General features: G+C 41.4%; 1 protein-coding gene across 1 annotated transcript in view; it reads left to right on the top strand.

Moving 5' to 3' along the window:
• The window catches only part of ULK4 (unc-51 like kinase 4), a 540,134-nt gene that overhangs the window by 212,782 nt on the left and 313,400 nt on the right, over positions 1 to 13,952 (top strand). Inside the window, exon 29 of the mRNA XM_077754339.1 lies at positions 7,565 to 7,657. Coding sequence (XP_077610465.1) covers positions 7,565 to 7,657 — 93 coding nt within the window. The remainder of the gene's footprint in view (positions 1 to 7,564; positions 7,658 to 13,952) is intronic.

Raw genomic sequence — 13,952 nt, 5'->3', positions numbered from 1 at the left:
AGGCTCTCCACGTTTTGCCTCCTGGCAACCATTTTATGTTAATAATTGCCTGTGCCTCTATATGGTCTCTCCATTCTAATGAGATTTGCTTAGTACTTGTTGAAATTTACTCCTGGGAATCTGTCTTTTCTACCAATTCCCAGACACCCTACTGTGAATATCTGTTACCTATTCTAATATAATCCTGTTTTTTTGTTGTTGTTTTTTTTTAATTTTATACTTTATTTTGGAGACAGAGAGAGACAGAGCATGAGCAGGGGAGGGTCAGAGAGAGAGGGAGACACAGAATGTGAAGCAGTCTCCAGGCTCTGAGCTGGCTGTCAGCACAGAGCCTGACGTGGGGCTCGAACCCACAAACCGTGAGATCATGACCTGAGCCGAAGCCGGACATTCAACCGACTGAGCCACCCAGGCGGCCCTAATATAATCCTGTTTTATTGCCTGTCTTATAATCTACTTATCTACACGTACATATCTTTGTTGTTGTTATTATTATTATTATTATTAATTTTTGAGAGAGTGGGGTAGTGGTAGAGAGAGAGGAAAAGAGAGAATACCACGCAGGCTCCACACTGTCAGTGCAGAACCCAACGTGAAGCTCAAACTCATGAACCAGGAGATCATGACCTGAGCTGAAACCAAGAGTCAGATGCTTAATTGACTAAGCCACCCAGGTGACCCTCTACCCCTACATTTCTAAATGTACTAAAAATCATTTAAATAATTTCCAGTTACTGAGTATCTAGGAATTTCCCAATATTTCACAATTCTATATACTGCTACAAAGAACCGCTTTCAGGCCTATACCTTTGGGTACATACTATTTCATTTTGTTGAATCTCTACGGTTGGAATCATAAACTGAGATGATATTTGTAAGGGCATTTGTTGGGTATGTGTTGGCGCATTTTTTCAGAGATGATGAAGAGTTTATATGACCAGCTTCCGTTTATGAACCTACTTTTTTGTACCCTTGTTGTCTCTTACTTGAATTCCTTCAGATATTAGTAAAGTTGGCCATTCTGACCCTCTGCCTCCCAGCCCCGGCCCCATGCTTCTTTGCCATTTACATTCTTCTTAGGAAGATTTTATCCACATTTTTTTTTTTTTTGGTTGGATTTTTATTGGTTTGCAATAGCTCTTTATATATTAAGAATATTTACTCTTTTCTACCAACATTCTGAAAATTTTTCCTTCATTTGATTTGTTTATGGTGGTTTTGCCATTGAGAACTATTACTTAAAGACTTTAGCTATAAATATTTTTTGATTAATTTCTTATTGCCATGATACAGAGGACTTTTACTCAAGATTATGTGAATGCTCATTTTAGTATTTTAATGGAAGTTAAATTTTTTTACTTAAATTTTAATTAATTGACAATATATCTTCATAATATATGTCCTGACCATTCTAACTCCCTTCCTAAGATCACACTTTCTTGTCCAATGTTGTGTCACCTTTCTTTCCTTTTAATATATATATGAATATATATATATATATATATATTCATATATATATTCTTGGTCCCACCCAACACTTAATCACTTAATAATCGTGGTTTTGGGGGCACCTGGCTAGCTCAGTTGCTTAAGCGTCTGACTCTTGATTTGGGCTCAGGTCATAATCTCATGGTTTGTGGGATGGAGCCCCATGTTGGGCTTTGTGCTTATAGCCTGGAGCCTTCTTTGGATTCTGTGTCTCCCTCTCTCTGCCCCTCCCCCACTCATGTGTGTGCTTGCTCTGAAAATAAATAAACTTAAAAAATTATTATTATGGGTTTGTAAAGTAATTCAGCTTTTCATTTAGCAAGATCTTCATCATTGTACTTCCCTCTAAAATTCCTTGGATATTCTAGAATCCTTCCCCACCCCCATTCCCAGCTTGGCAGAGTGGACCTCTTTAAGATATGGGCCTCCCCTTACCTTCAACAGAATTGCTACTCTTTCCACTTGGCCAATTCTTTGGTCACTTCCCCAGAGTTACTTCTCCCAATAATGCAGAGTTCTTTTGATAGCCTGTTCCTACTTCTGCCTGCTTACCTAATTGGGCCTCAGTTTCACCAGGCACTTGACCAGATAGGAAAGAGACCATCCCTTGGATTCCTGAGTATGTGATTTTTAGAGGTTTTCTCTTTTTTTAGGATAGATGTGGATTTAGTCTGAATGGCTTTTCCTGCTTGGGTTCCAGCTCCTGAGGACCTGGGAAAGAGCTCTTATTTATAAGTGAAGACTCTAGAAGTAGAGCATGGGGGCTTATGTTGCTAGTGATCTCAGTCTGCGGCCAGCCTCAGAGCACTCAGAGTGCTCCTCTCCAGCCCCTGTCCATATGAATGGGCCAGCTCTTCCCTGGTCACTCTCCTTCCAAGCCTTTTCAGAAGTCTGGGCTTATCACTATTTTTTTTTTCCCCTCCCTGCCAAGTCACATTCAGAGGAATGTGAGATCCAATTACTATCAGCTCAGCTGCTTTATCTCCGTTAGGAAGACAAGCTTAATAAATCACAGCATTCTCCTGGCTAGTTCTTGCTGACCATTATAAACCTATCTTTGATGAAATGGAAGTATATTCAATATATTCAGTATTTGTATTCTAAACATATCTATTATGAACCTTATCCTTCTTTTCCAAGGGGAGAGAAACATAATATTCTTTGGGAAAACTCTCATGCACAGGCTGGTACAGACTTCATCTTTCCCTCCTGTTTCAAGGTTAGATAACCTCAAACAACCCAAGACATTTGAATTTCAGGCAGATGAATCTGTGTGTTCTTTATAAATGTAGATTCTGCATATTCTTGTTACCTCTATTTTAAAATATTTCATATTTTCTCAGTCTTATTGAGATTGTTTATTACATTTCTAACCAGTTGTCCATATCGTCTCTTGTATTTCCCACAAGAAAAGTACAGAAGACCACATGGGAAGCTCTTTAACAGTCATAGGCTTATTATGGTCCTTTCCCCAGTGATTCAGCTAAGTCTGGGAATGAGGGCAAGGGTAGCCATTTGTTCAGGGTGGGAATTTAACTGACTCATCAGAAGTCTCCCATCCCCATTTCTTTTTTTTTTTTTTTAATATATATATTTACTTCTTTATTTTATTTTATTTTATTTTATTTTTTAATAGTTTATTGTCAAATTAGTTTCCACATAACACTCAGTGCTCATCCCCACAAGTGTCCTCCTCCATGCCCATCCCCCCCTCCCCCCACATCCATCAGTCCTCAGTTTTTGTCAGCATTCAAGAGTCTCTCATGGTTTGCCTCTCTCCCTTTCCCCTACCATTTCCCCCCTCCTTCTCCCCCTTGTTCCTCCGTCAAGCAGAGAAGGACAAATATCCCATCCCCATTTCATTTGAAATTCTCTGGCTGACAATTTCCAAACACTAGTAAGCAGCAGAAGAGTGCATCCTCCTCTTAGCTGACTTTCATCCATCACTTTAAACTCAGCAATGCCTCAGTTTCCCTCTTCAGGATGTGTGCCCTGAAGAGCTGACTTAGCAGGTATGGGGTGTTCAAGCCCTGCACATTAATTACAAAGAAACCGGCCCCATTAATATCTAAAATCTATAAAGAACTTACAAAGTCACCACCTGAAAAACAAATAATCCAGTGAAGAAATGGGCAGAAGACACAAATAGGCACTTTTCCAGAGAAGACATTCAGATGGCCAGCTGACACAGGAAAAGATGCTCAATGTCAATTCATCATCAGGGAAATACAAATCAAAACCACACTGAGATACCATCTCACAATGGTCAGAGTGGCTAAGATAAACAACTCAGGAAACAACAGATGCTGGTAAAGATGTGGAGAAACGGGAACCCTCTTATACTGTTGGTGGGTATGCAAACTGGTGCAGCCACTCTGGAAAACAGTTTGGAAGTTCCTCAAAAAATTAAAAATGAACTACTGTACAACCTAGCAATAGCACTATTAGAATTTTATACAAGGGATACAGGAGTGCTGATTCATGGGGGCACATGTACTCCAATGTTTATAGCAGTGCTTTCAACAATAGTCAAGTTATTGAAAGAGCCTAAGTGTGCATCAACTGATGAATGGATAAAGAAGATGTGGGTTATATATACAATGGAATACTATTTGGCAATGAGAATGAAATCCTGCCATTTGCAGCAGTGCGGATGGAACTGGAAGGTATTATGCTCAGTGAAATAAGTCAGTGAAAGAAAGACAGGTGTCACATGTTTTCACTCATATGTGGATCTTGAGAAGCTTAACAGAAGACCATGGAGGAAGGTAAANGGAATCTACCCCAAAAGCCAAGAGCACACTGTATGCACTGTATGTTAGCCAATTTGACAATAAATCATATTAAAAAGGATCATAAAAATAAATAATAAATAAATAAAAATAGAAATAATCAGGAAAAAAATAAACTGGGTCTTGACCTTCTGGAAGATAACTTCTGAGCCTTCGGAATATCCTGCCTTATGAGAGAGTCTCTGTATACATGACTCCTTGAGCCATGCCAGACACTTTATGCCAACAGTGGGAATCTGGGTGGGGGCCTCAGGCAGTACCATGTCAGCTTGACCTCTGGAGGGGCTGGATCCTTAGGAACTAAGGTTAGCCACACAGATGCTCCATGCCTATGGGACTGGCCCCTAACGAAACCCTGGACACCAGTGCCCCAGTGAGCTTCCCTGGCTGGCAGTCTTTCACCCATGTTGCTCGCACTGTGGCTGGGATGGTAAACTCTCCACACGCCTCCCCTGGGAAAGGGCAACCGGAGGCTCGTGCCCCATCCCTCCTGGACTCTGCCCTGTGCGGCTTTCATCTTTGCTGGTTTTCACTGCAACAAACTGTGATCGGTGGTGTAACAGCTTTTCTGTGAGTCTTTCTAGCAAATCATTAAACTAGAAGGTTGTCTTGGGTACCCCCTATTTAGGATGTAAGAGCTTTTTATTTTACAAGAAAGGAATAATGATCTCTCTCTAATATGTGGAGTTGTTCCTTTTAAAAAAAAAGTTCAAACTGGGTGTTAAATTTTATGAATGCACCTCAAAAGGTGTTTCTGTGATTTTTGTTTTATTCATATGGTAAAATGTAGAGTTTTCCTAAGTTTGACTTTTTTCCACTCCTAAAATTACTTATGCTTGGTTGTGCTGTATTTTTTTAACATGATGTTTTTTTTAATGTATTAAAAATTTTTTTTAAACGTTTATTCATTTCTGAGATATAGAGAGACAGAGGGTGAGTGGGGGAGGGTCAGAGAGCAAGGGAGACACAGAATCTGAAGCAGGCTCCAGATTCTGAGCTGTCAGCACAGAGCCCAACATGGGGTTCAAACCCACGAACCCTGAGATCATGACCTGAGCCGGTCTGCCACTTTTCTTTGATTTATTAACATTTATGATTTTATTATGAATGATTGGTATTCAGACTTTTATCTTTGTCATACCTGGACAAAATTTTTAATTCCTATAATTTAAAAATATTTTATAGCAAACTTCTAAAATTCTAAAATATGGTACTCCCTGCCTTCTTAAACAGAGCACTCTACCCAATTTAACATTTTCTTGACTCACTACCCCCATTTTGAACATGATGGTATATAATGGGCCCTCAGGTCCCATTGAGGTATGAGCAGCTGTTTCTTCTACAATAAATGCTCCCCAGACTTCTCTCTGTTTAGAGTTCTTGGATTAGCTTTTTTGTGTGTTTCCTATGCATTCAAGTCCCACTTCTTTCTGTAATAGTCCCTCTCCTCCCTTTCCTTGGCTCCTATTTTAATGGCTGTGGGATTAGAAGCTGCATAATTAAGCTTGTTATATAATGATTTCCAAAATGAGAGTAAATAGGCTCTGATAAGAGCCTAGGGCCTTATTCTCTAGATGAAAAGCATCCGCTCCATGTCATGGACTTTTAAATATACATTTTGGGTTTGGGGAGGTATTTTAATTCCCTTTTAATTGTTAGTTGTTCCAGAGAGTTGAGTCATAAAGCTGGTTGGTTTCTTCATCTGTCCATGTGTCCACCCATTTATCCAACTGTCCTTCCATCCCTTCATCTGACACTTATTTATGGAGCACCTACATGGTGCTGCATATCAGATCATGGAACCTAGAAAGGGGAGGACACAGTACGTTAACCAGCCTGTGCCTGACAAAGAACATGGGAGCCAAGTCTGAACTCTGTTGTGGGAATTTTTATTTTTTTATTTACCTTTTTAAAACAGGTTCTTTTTTAAATAATTTTTTAATAATTTATTTACTTCTGGGGCACCTGGGTGGCTCAGTCGGTTAAGCGTCCAACTTCAGCTCAGGTCATGATCTCACGGTTCGTGGGTTCAAGCCCCGCGTCGGGCTCTGTGCTGACAGCTAGTTCAGAGCCTGGAGCCTATCTTCAGATTCTGTGTCTCCCTCTCTCTCTGACCCTTCCCTGCTCATGCTGTCTCTATCTCTCTCTCAAAAATAAATAAAATATTAAAAAAAAAATAATTTATTTTTGAGACAGACAGAGCACTAGTTGGGGAGGGGCAGAGAGAGAGGGAAACACAATCTGAAACAGGCTCCAGGCTCTGAGCTGTCAGCACAGAACCTGATGTGGGACTTGAACCCACGAGCCGTGAGATCATGACCTGAGCCGAAGTCAGATGCTTAACTGACTGAGCCACCCAGGGGCCCCTATTGTGGGAATTTTTAATAAAAGGCCTTCTATTTATTTATCTTTATAGTTCTATTCTCTCTGGCAGTAATTTCCATTTCAGATGTTAAAGTGTTAATGAGAAAAATGCCGTGCAGAAACGAGTTGACCCAGCAGGGCCGAGACTGCCCTCCTTAGAAAGGCTGGCCCTTGGCTGGCTGGCATCTGGGAACTTGGCTCTCCCAGGGTTACCAGTCACCACTTAACTGATGGGGGGAGTTTGGGGTGCCTGGGGTGCCGTGCACCCAGCATGGTTTATGCTGAATGCCTGCTTTGCCCCTGGGAGGGGTTTTGATACTTATTAGAGGTTGTGTGTGGGTCCAGCCCCCAGTAAAGACCTAGGTCACTTGAGTCTCTGATGGGCAGAAACATCACACATGTGTGCTACGTCTTTATTGCCGGGGGAAAGCCTGTGCCGTCCCTGACCTCTCACTGAGGCCGAGAGCGTAAGGAAGCCTGTGCATAGAACCTTCCAGGCTCCTCCTGTGTCCTTCTCCCTTATGATTCATCTGTGAGTCCCGGCCGCATAGCTGAATCTACACCATGAGCATATCTCTGCACTCCAGGGTGGTCTTGGAGCCCCTGCCACAAATGCCCGATGTTTATCAGTCTCTTACTACGTGTGTAGCCCCGTGCTGATCCTTTTACATGGATCGTCTCATTGCATCGTCCCCCAAAGAGACCTCTGTGAGGCAGGTCAGTGTCCTCCTCACCCTGACAAGTGAAGTTGAAGTTACGTGAACATAAGTGCCCTGTGCGAGTCCTGCAGCTCACACATTTACTTCAGTATCTTTTTTCCCCGGATATTTGCGCCTTACACTATATTGCTTCTGTTGTTCGAAGGAGCAGTTAAGTGAAGAAAACCATTGAGTATTTTTTTCCTCACTTTATCATTTCAGGTATGAGCACATCCTCACAGAGCCTGACCCCGTACCAGCTTATGCCCTGAAGCTGCTAGTTGCCCTGACTGAACACAACCCCACCTTTACCAGGTACTGGAACTCCATGTTTATTTATTTATTTTCTTAAATAGTTCATTGTCAAATTGGTTTCCTTATAACACCCAGTACTCATCCCCACAAGTGCTCTCCTCCATGCCCATCATCCCNCCACACTGTTCTCCAGAGGGGCTGCACCTGTTTACATTCCCACCAGCAGTGCAGGAGGATGCTCATTTCTCCACATCCTTGCCAGCATCTAGAGTCCTCTGATTTGCTCATTTTAGCCACTCTGACTGGCGTGAGGTGGTATCTCAGTGTGGTTTTGATTTGTATTTCCCTGATGATGAGGGACACTGAGCATCCAGGTTTAAAATGAATTTTACATGTTCTAACAACGTGGCAGATGATGAGATTCTGAAAGATAAACGTCTGAGTTACTAAAGTGCTCATTTCTCACATTTGATGGTTTGTGGCATCTCTCAGTGCTGTTTTGGGTCCAGTTCTCATATTTTTATCCCCTTATTGGAGTTTGTGTACTCTGGAGTTCACAATGCTTTAAAATGATAAATTCTTTAATGAGAAAAAACTAACACATACTTTTAAAAATGTCCATTGGTGCCTCGTGTTGTCCTGAGCAGTTTAGTAAATCAGTATTTTTGGACTCTACTGTTTTGCTTAGTTGACATACGTCTCTTAAGCACTTATTAATCATGCCTCTACTGCAGATGCGACGTGTGGTGCCAGTTTTATAAAACTAGCTTCTAGGATGGTGGCAACTGTCTTCAGTCTTGCATAGGAGAGTTTGACACAGAGAACCCCCAGGTTCATAAAAGTGGTGGAGAGGAAGTCCCCCTTGCTTTCAGTCAAGAAAACTAGTTTTGGTTGTTAGGTGACATCTGAGGACCTTTGCGTTTGGACACCACCTGTAGGTGCGGTGACCTCTACAGTCTCCAGTTGGTCTGTAATAAGGAACTGAGTCACACAGCCCCAACCACCTTGACTTCATCTCATCTCTTGTTCTACTGCAGAAGGTAGTGAATAGTGGTGAGCCACCAGCAGTGTTACTAGTGAGCAGGAAAGATTGTACACTGTCTGTATTGAGCAAGAGGCTGAACAAAACCTTTCCAGTGTGCGAGGCAAGGCACTGAGGTATGCCGTGACTGAGTCACAGGGGTGCTGAGGTGTCTCTGGGTCATTTGCGGGGCTGAGACTGATGTAGGCCTCAGGCCTGTTTCCTTCTGCCGTGAGTGGCCTGATTCGTTTCCAGAGAGTGACATATAAATACCACCCTGTACTCCCTGTGCCATGTTGCAAACGAATTTGGGGAGCACTTATCTTTGTCAGTTGTAAATCCTGTGTCTCTACAGCCTTTTAAAAGTCTGACCAAGGAACCTTCCAAATTCACCACTCAAAGGCACTGTTCTCTCTTCTACAAAAGAAATTTAATTATAAAGAGTGTACCCACATTAGAAGTTAAATAAAAAATTAGACAGTTATTTCTTTCCTGGAGCTTTGATACCAGGTACTAATACTGTATCCTAATTGTATTTTTTGATTGGCTTGGACAGATGCATTTATTTTTTTAATGCTGACTCTTTCAAGTGGCACGCTTCCTCTGCTAGTTCCTCTTGCCAACTCTCTATCAAACTCATCTGAATTTCCCCACACTGAGAATAAGAACCTAGTGCAGGGGCACCTGGGGGGCTCAGTCAGTTAAGTGTCCGACTTCAGCTCAGGTCATGATCTCACGGTCCATGGTTTCGAGCCCCACATTGGGCTCAGTGCTGACAGCTAGCTCAGAGCCTGGAGCCTGCTTCAGATTCTGTATCTCCGTCTCTCTCTCTCACCCTCCCCTGCTCATGCTGTCTCTCTCTCTCTCAGGAAAAAAACAAAAAACAAAAACCTAGTGCAGTAGATGACCCATATACAATCTTGTTATTTTAAAAATGACTAAGTTTGGAAGACACTTTATTCTTTTCTTTGAAGTTTACAAGCAGAATTCCGTGGACTAATTTTTATAAGTGTTTTTCTTTGCTTTTGTTGCACAAATATCATCTGAATCTATTGTGTGTCTGTATTAAAGTCCAACAGTAACTCATTCGGTCCCGAGGCTTCCTCATTTCCCTCCCACACTGCCATATGCACGTCTCTGGCAAGGGTAATAGTTTGTATTGTTTTTGTGGTGTGTGTCCTGGATCTTTTGAGGCTCTTTAAATTTATTTATTTATTTTTAATATTTTTATTTATTTCTAGGAGAGAGAGAGAGAGCGTGAGCAGGGGAGGGTCAGAGAGAGAGGGAGACACAGACTCTGAAACAGGCTCCAGGCTCTGAGCTGGCAGTCAGCACAGAGCCCGACGCGGGGCTTGAACCCACGAACCGCGAGATCATGACCTAAGCGAAAGTCGGATGCTTAACCAACTAAGCCACCCAGGCACCCCGAGGCTGTTTAAATTTAATATGCCTGACATAAATGGCTTTGCTTTCCGGTTGTAGATTTAAAGAAAATCATAGGTAGTATCATTGTGTATGTATTTTTCTGAAATTTGCTTTTTAATTTATCAAAATTATTGGGAGTATTTTTTACATTAGTATTTATTCATACTCTTGGTGATGTCTTTGCTAAACTAATGGCTGAGAATGGGATATTATTTTACATCCACTTGTGTACTGATAACGTTGAACATCTTAATACTTATTTACTATATTTACTTAAATTGCAACAGGTCCATAATCTTCGGTTCTGCTTCAAAGTATTTCTTGTAGAGAAAAAATCCTACATATGCAAAGGTTTCCACCTGGGCAAATAATTTTTAAGGTGAGAAAAACAGGGGCACCTGGGTGGCTCAGTTGGTTAAGCATCCGACTTCAACTCAGGTCATGATCTCCCGGTTCATGTGTTTGAGCCCTGTGTCGGGCTCTGTGCTGACAGCTCAGAGCCTGGAGCCTGCTTTGGATTCTGTATCTCCCTCTCTCTCTATTCCTCTCCTATGCATGCTCTCTCTCTCTTTCTGTCTGTCTCTCAAAAATAAATAAATGTTAAAAAAAAATGAGAAAATTAATAATGAGAAAAATAATCTTTAAATTCTCACATAGCTATAAAATAGAATACAGTGTAACGGTTTAAATGGGCAAGATAATTTGAATACAAAGATATCCAAATAATTTTGTTAACTGAGACCACTTATGACCCTCCAGCACCCATTTAAATAACCGCTTTTGCTGTATGGAAAGTCTCTTTGTGAATTCGCTGTTCTGTTTATTTGCGTTTCTTATGAAGAGGCAAACCATTTTGGTTGAAGCTCCCGAGGTCAAGAGCAAAGCGTTAAAGGCCTGTTGTCATCCACCCACTCTCTCCCCACCCCACACCTTGAAAGGGAGGTCCCAGGCCCACAGGCTTTAAGGATCTGTGTGCAACTGGTAAAGTCTACTCACACACCTGGAAGGAAAGGACGGGGAAAGGAAAGTAACATGTAATTAGACTTTGGGGTTTGTTTTTATTTCCTTAACTGGAATTTTTAAAAAGTGTGGGGGTACCTGGGTAGCGCATTGGGCTCTGGGTTGGCAGTGGGCCAAGGGAGGAAGGAGAGCCTTGGGACTCGCACTCCCTCCTCCCTCCCTGCCCCATGTGCTTTCTCTTCTTTCTCATTCAAAATAAATAAATAAACATTATATATATATCTCTCACCAGTATTTCTTTCTGTAGCAATACATAGAGAGCATCTGTGTCCGTGTTAAGTTTTACAGTTACAGAATCTTCCATTGTATGGATATATCATAATCTCTCTAATGAGAGTCTAATGGATGGACTTGAGTTCAAATCTTGTGATACTGCAAACAATAATCTTCTCTATATCATTTTCTGTGTATGCTTATGTATCTTATGGGATAAATACCTAGGAATGGTATTTAGGTTTCAAAGGATAAATCCATTTGAAAGCTTTTTTTTTTTTTTTTTTTTTTTTTTTTTAAAAAACATGGCCAGATTGTCCTCTGTGGGGATTTACCATCTTGCAGCTCCCAGGGACATGTAGCTTTGCCATCAGAGTTTGTCATTAAACTTTGGAATTTGTCCAGTGTGACAGGAGAGATTATTTCAGTGTAATTTTGATCTGCATTACTCATATCATGAGTGTGGTCAAATACCTCTTTCTAAGGTTGGAGCATTTATATTTTTTTTGCTCATGTTCTTGGCCATCAGTTGGTCTCGGCAGTGCCACTCCTCACACCGACTAAGCTCCTGCCTGGCTTTGCATTGTGCAAATACACCAGAGACTGCTAACGCATTTTACTTTGAACAACTTGCCTATTTTTTTTTGGGGGGGGGGGCGGTGTCATGAATAGGATGGCCAGTGGGTTTTCCTTTGCATGCTCCTCGGTGAATCCATGCATGTGCCTCCACTGAGCCCCGTGCTGGAGTGGAGATACTGGCTCACAGAGCTCGTGCTTGCCCAGGTCAAGTGCATGCTGCTGAGCAGTTCTCCTATTTGTTGTACTGATTTGCATTCCTACTGGCATTGTTGAAGAGGTTTGGTTGTCGTATAAGGTGTTTTTTTAAATTCATTTTTGAGAGAGAGAGAGATGGAGTAAAAGCAGGGGAGGGGCAGAGAGAGAGAAAGGGAGACACAGAATCCGAAGCAGGCTCCAGGCTCTGAGCTGTCAGCACAGAGCCGGACACAGGGCTCCAACTCATGAACCATGAGATCATGACCTGAGCAGGATGCTCAACTGACTGAGCCACCCAGGTGGTTGCCATATAAGCTTTAAAATTTTTTTTTAAAGTCAGGTTTACTGAGGGATAATTTACATGGGCTACAACTCACTCATTTTAGGTATATGGTTTTCTGAATTTTGAGAAACATGTACAATTGTGCAGTCACCACCTCTGTCAAGATAGAGTATTTCCATCACTCCAAAATGTTCTCCTGCCCCTTTGAATGTTACCCTATACAGATTCTGTGTGCTTGGGGAATTATAGGACCAGATTGATTTTATATTTCATTTTAATTTTTTAAAAATATTTTTATTTATTTCTAGGAGAGAGAGAGAGAGACAGCATGAGCAGGGGAGGGTCAGAGAGAGAGGGAGATACAGACTCTGAAACAGGCTCCAGGCTCTGTGCTGGCAGTCAGCACAGAGCCTGACGCGGGGCTCGAACCCACAAACCCCGAGATCATGACCTAAGCGAAAGTCAGACGCTTAACTGACTAAGCCACCCAGGCGCCCCATATTTCATTTTAATTTTTAAGTTTTATTTTTTAGAGTTAATACATAACCCATTACAAATTTCAGTATTTGAAAGAGTAGGCAGAGAAAAGCATATTTTCACCAAGGAGAAAGCCAGTCTTCAGAGTGTGTGTGTGTGTGTGTGGTTTTTCACATAGATGGTTGGATACTATATGCACCATTCTGCACTCCTTTTTGAAAATAAATACAACAGCTTTATTGAGATATAAGTTGCATACCATCTGTCCTTTTTAACAGATACATAAGTATTGCATTTTATGAATACTCCATATTTATTTACAAACTCCCTTTTGGTGACATTTATGTTTTCTTAATCTTTTGGTGTTACTAACAAAGCTACAATTAATGTCATAGGCCATGCATCACATGTGTGAATATATATGTGTAGGACATATCATGGCAAGTGGAATTACTTCATCAAAGTGTCCATAGCCAGCAGTTCCCAAACTTGTCTGTACATTAGTGTCATCTGGGGAATCTTTGAAAAAAATCCAAAGCCTGGCCACACCCTGGTCCAACTAAATCCGAGTGTCTGGGCTGGACACGGACATCAGTAATGGTTGACCCTCTGCAGGTGAATGTGCCGACAGGCTTGGGAAGTCCTGGTCTAAGCCTTTGTAGTTTGAAAAGTTTTGCCCAATTGCCCCCCAGTCTAGGCTGTGTCAGTTTTCTCTCCACCAGCAATGTACACAAATGTCTACCTGTGCCAGACCCGACCACATTAGTGCACATATATGCCTGACCTTTGCCATTGTGATAGGTGAATATCCCCTCTTTGTTACTAATTTCTAGTTTTATTGCACTGTGATCAGATCATATATTTGTTGTTACTAATTTTTATTTGATTTTGTGTGTGGTATAATCTGGTTTTGTGGATGTTTTATGTTTAGTTGTGCATTCTGTAACTAAAACAAAGTTAGGCGTAACCCTGAAGAGAGTATTGCTCTTCCTTTACCTTGGCTGATGTTAGAAATGGTAGCTCTTTAATCTAGGAGATCATCCCTAGTCACTTGGTAGCAGTGATTTTTAGGGAAAATGCGGATTATAATTGCATATCAAGAGTAGAATGCCTTAATTTTTTTAATGTTTGTTTATTTTTGA

This window comes from Crocuta crocuta, unplaced genomic scaffold (genome assembly GCF_008692635.1).
Source record: "Crocuta crocuta isolate KB4526 unplaced genomic scaffold, BGI_CrCroc_1.0 scaffold70, whole genome shotgun sequence".
Lineage (NCBI taxonomy): Eukaryota > Metazoa > Chordata > Mammalia > Carnivora > Hyaenidae > Crocuta > Crocuta crocuta.
This window is presented reverse-complemented; position numbering and strand designations above follow the sequence as displayed.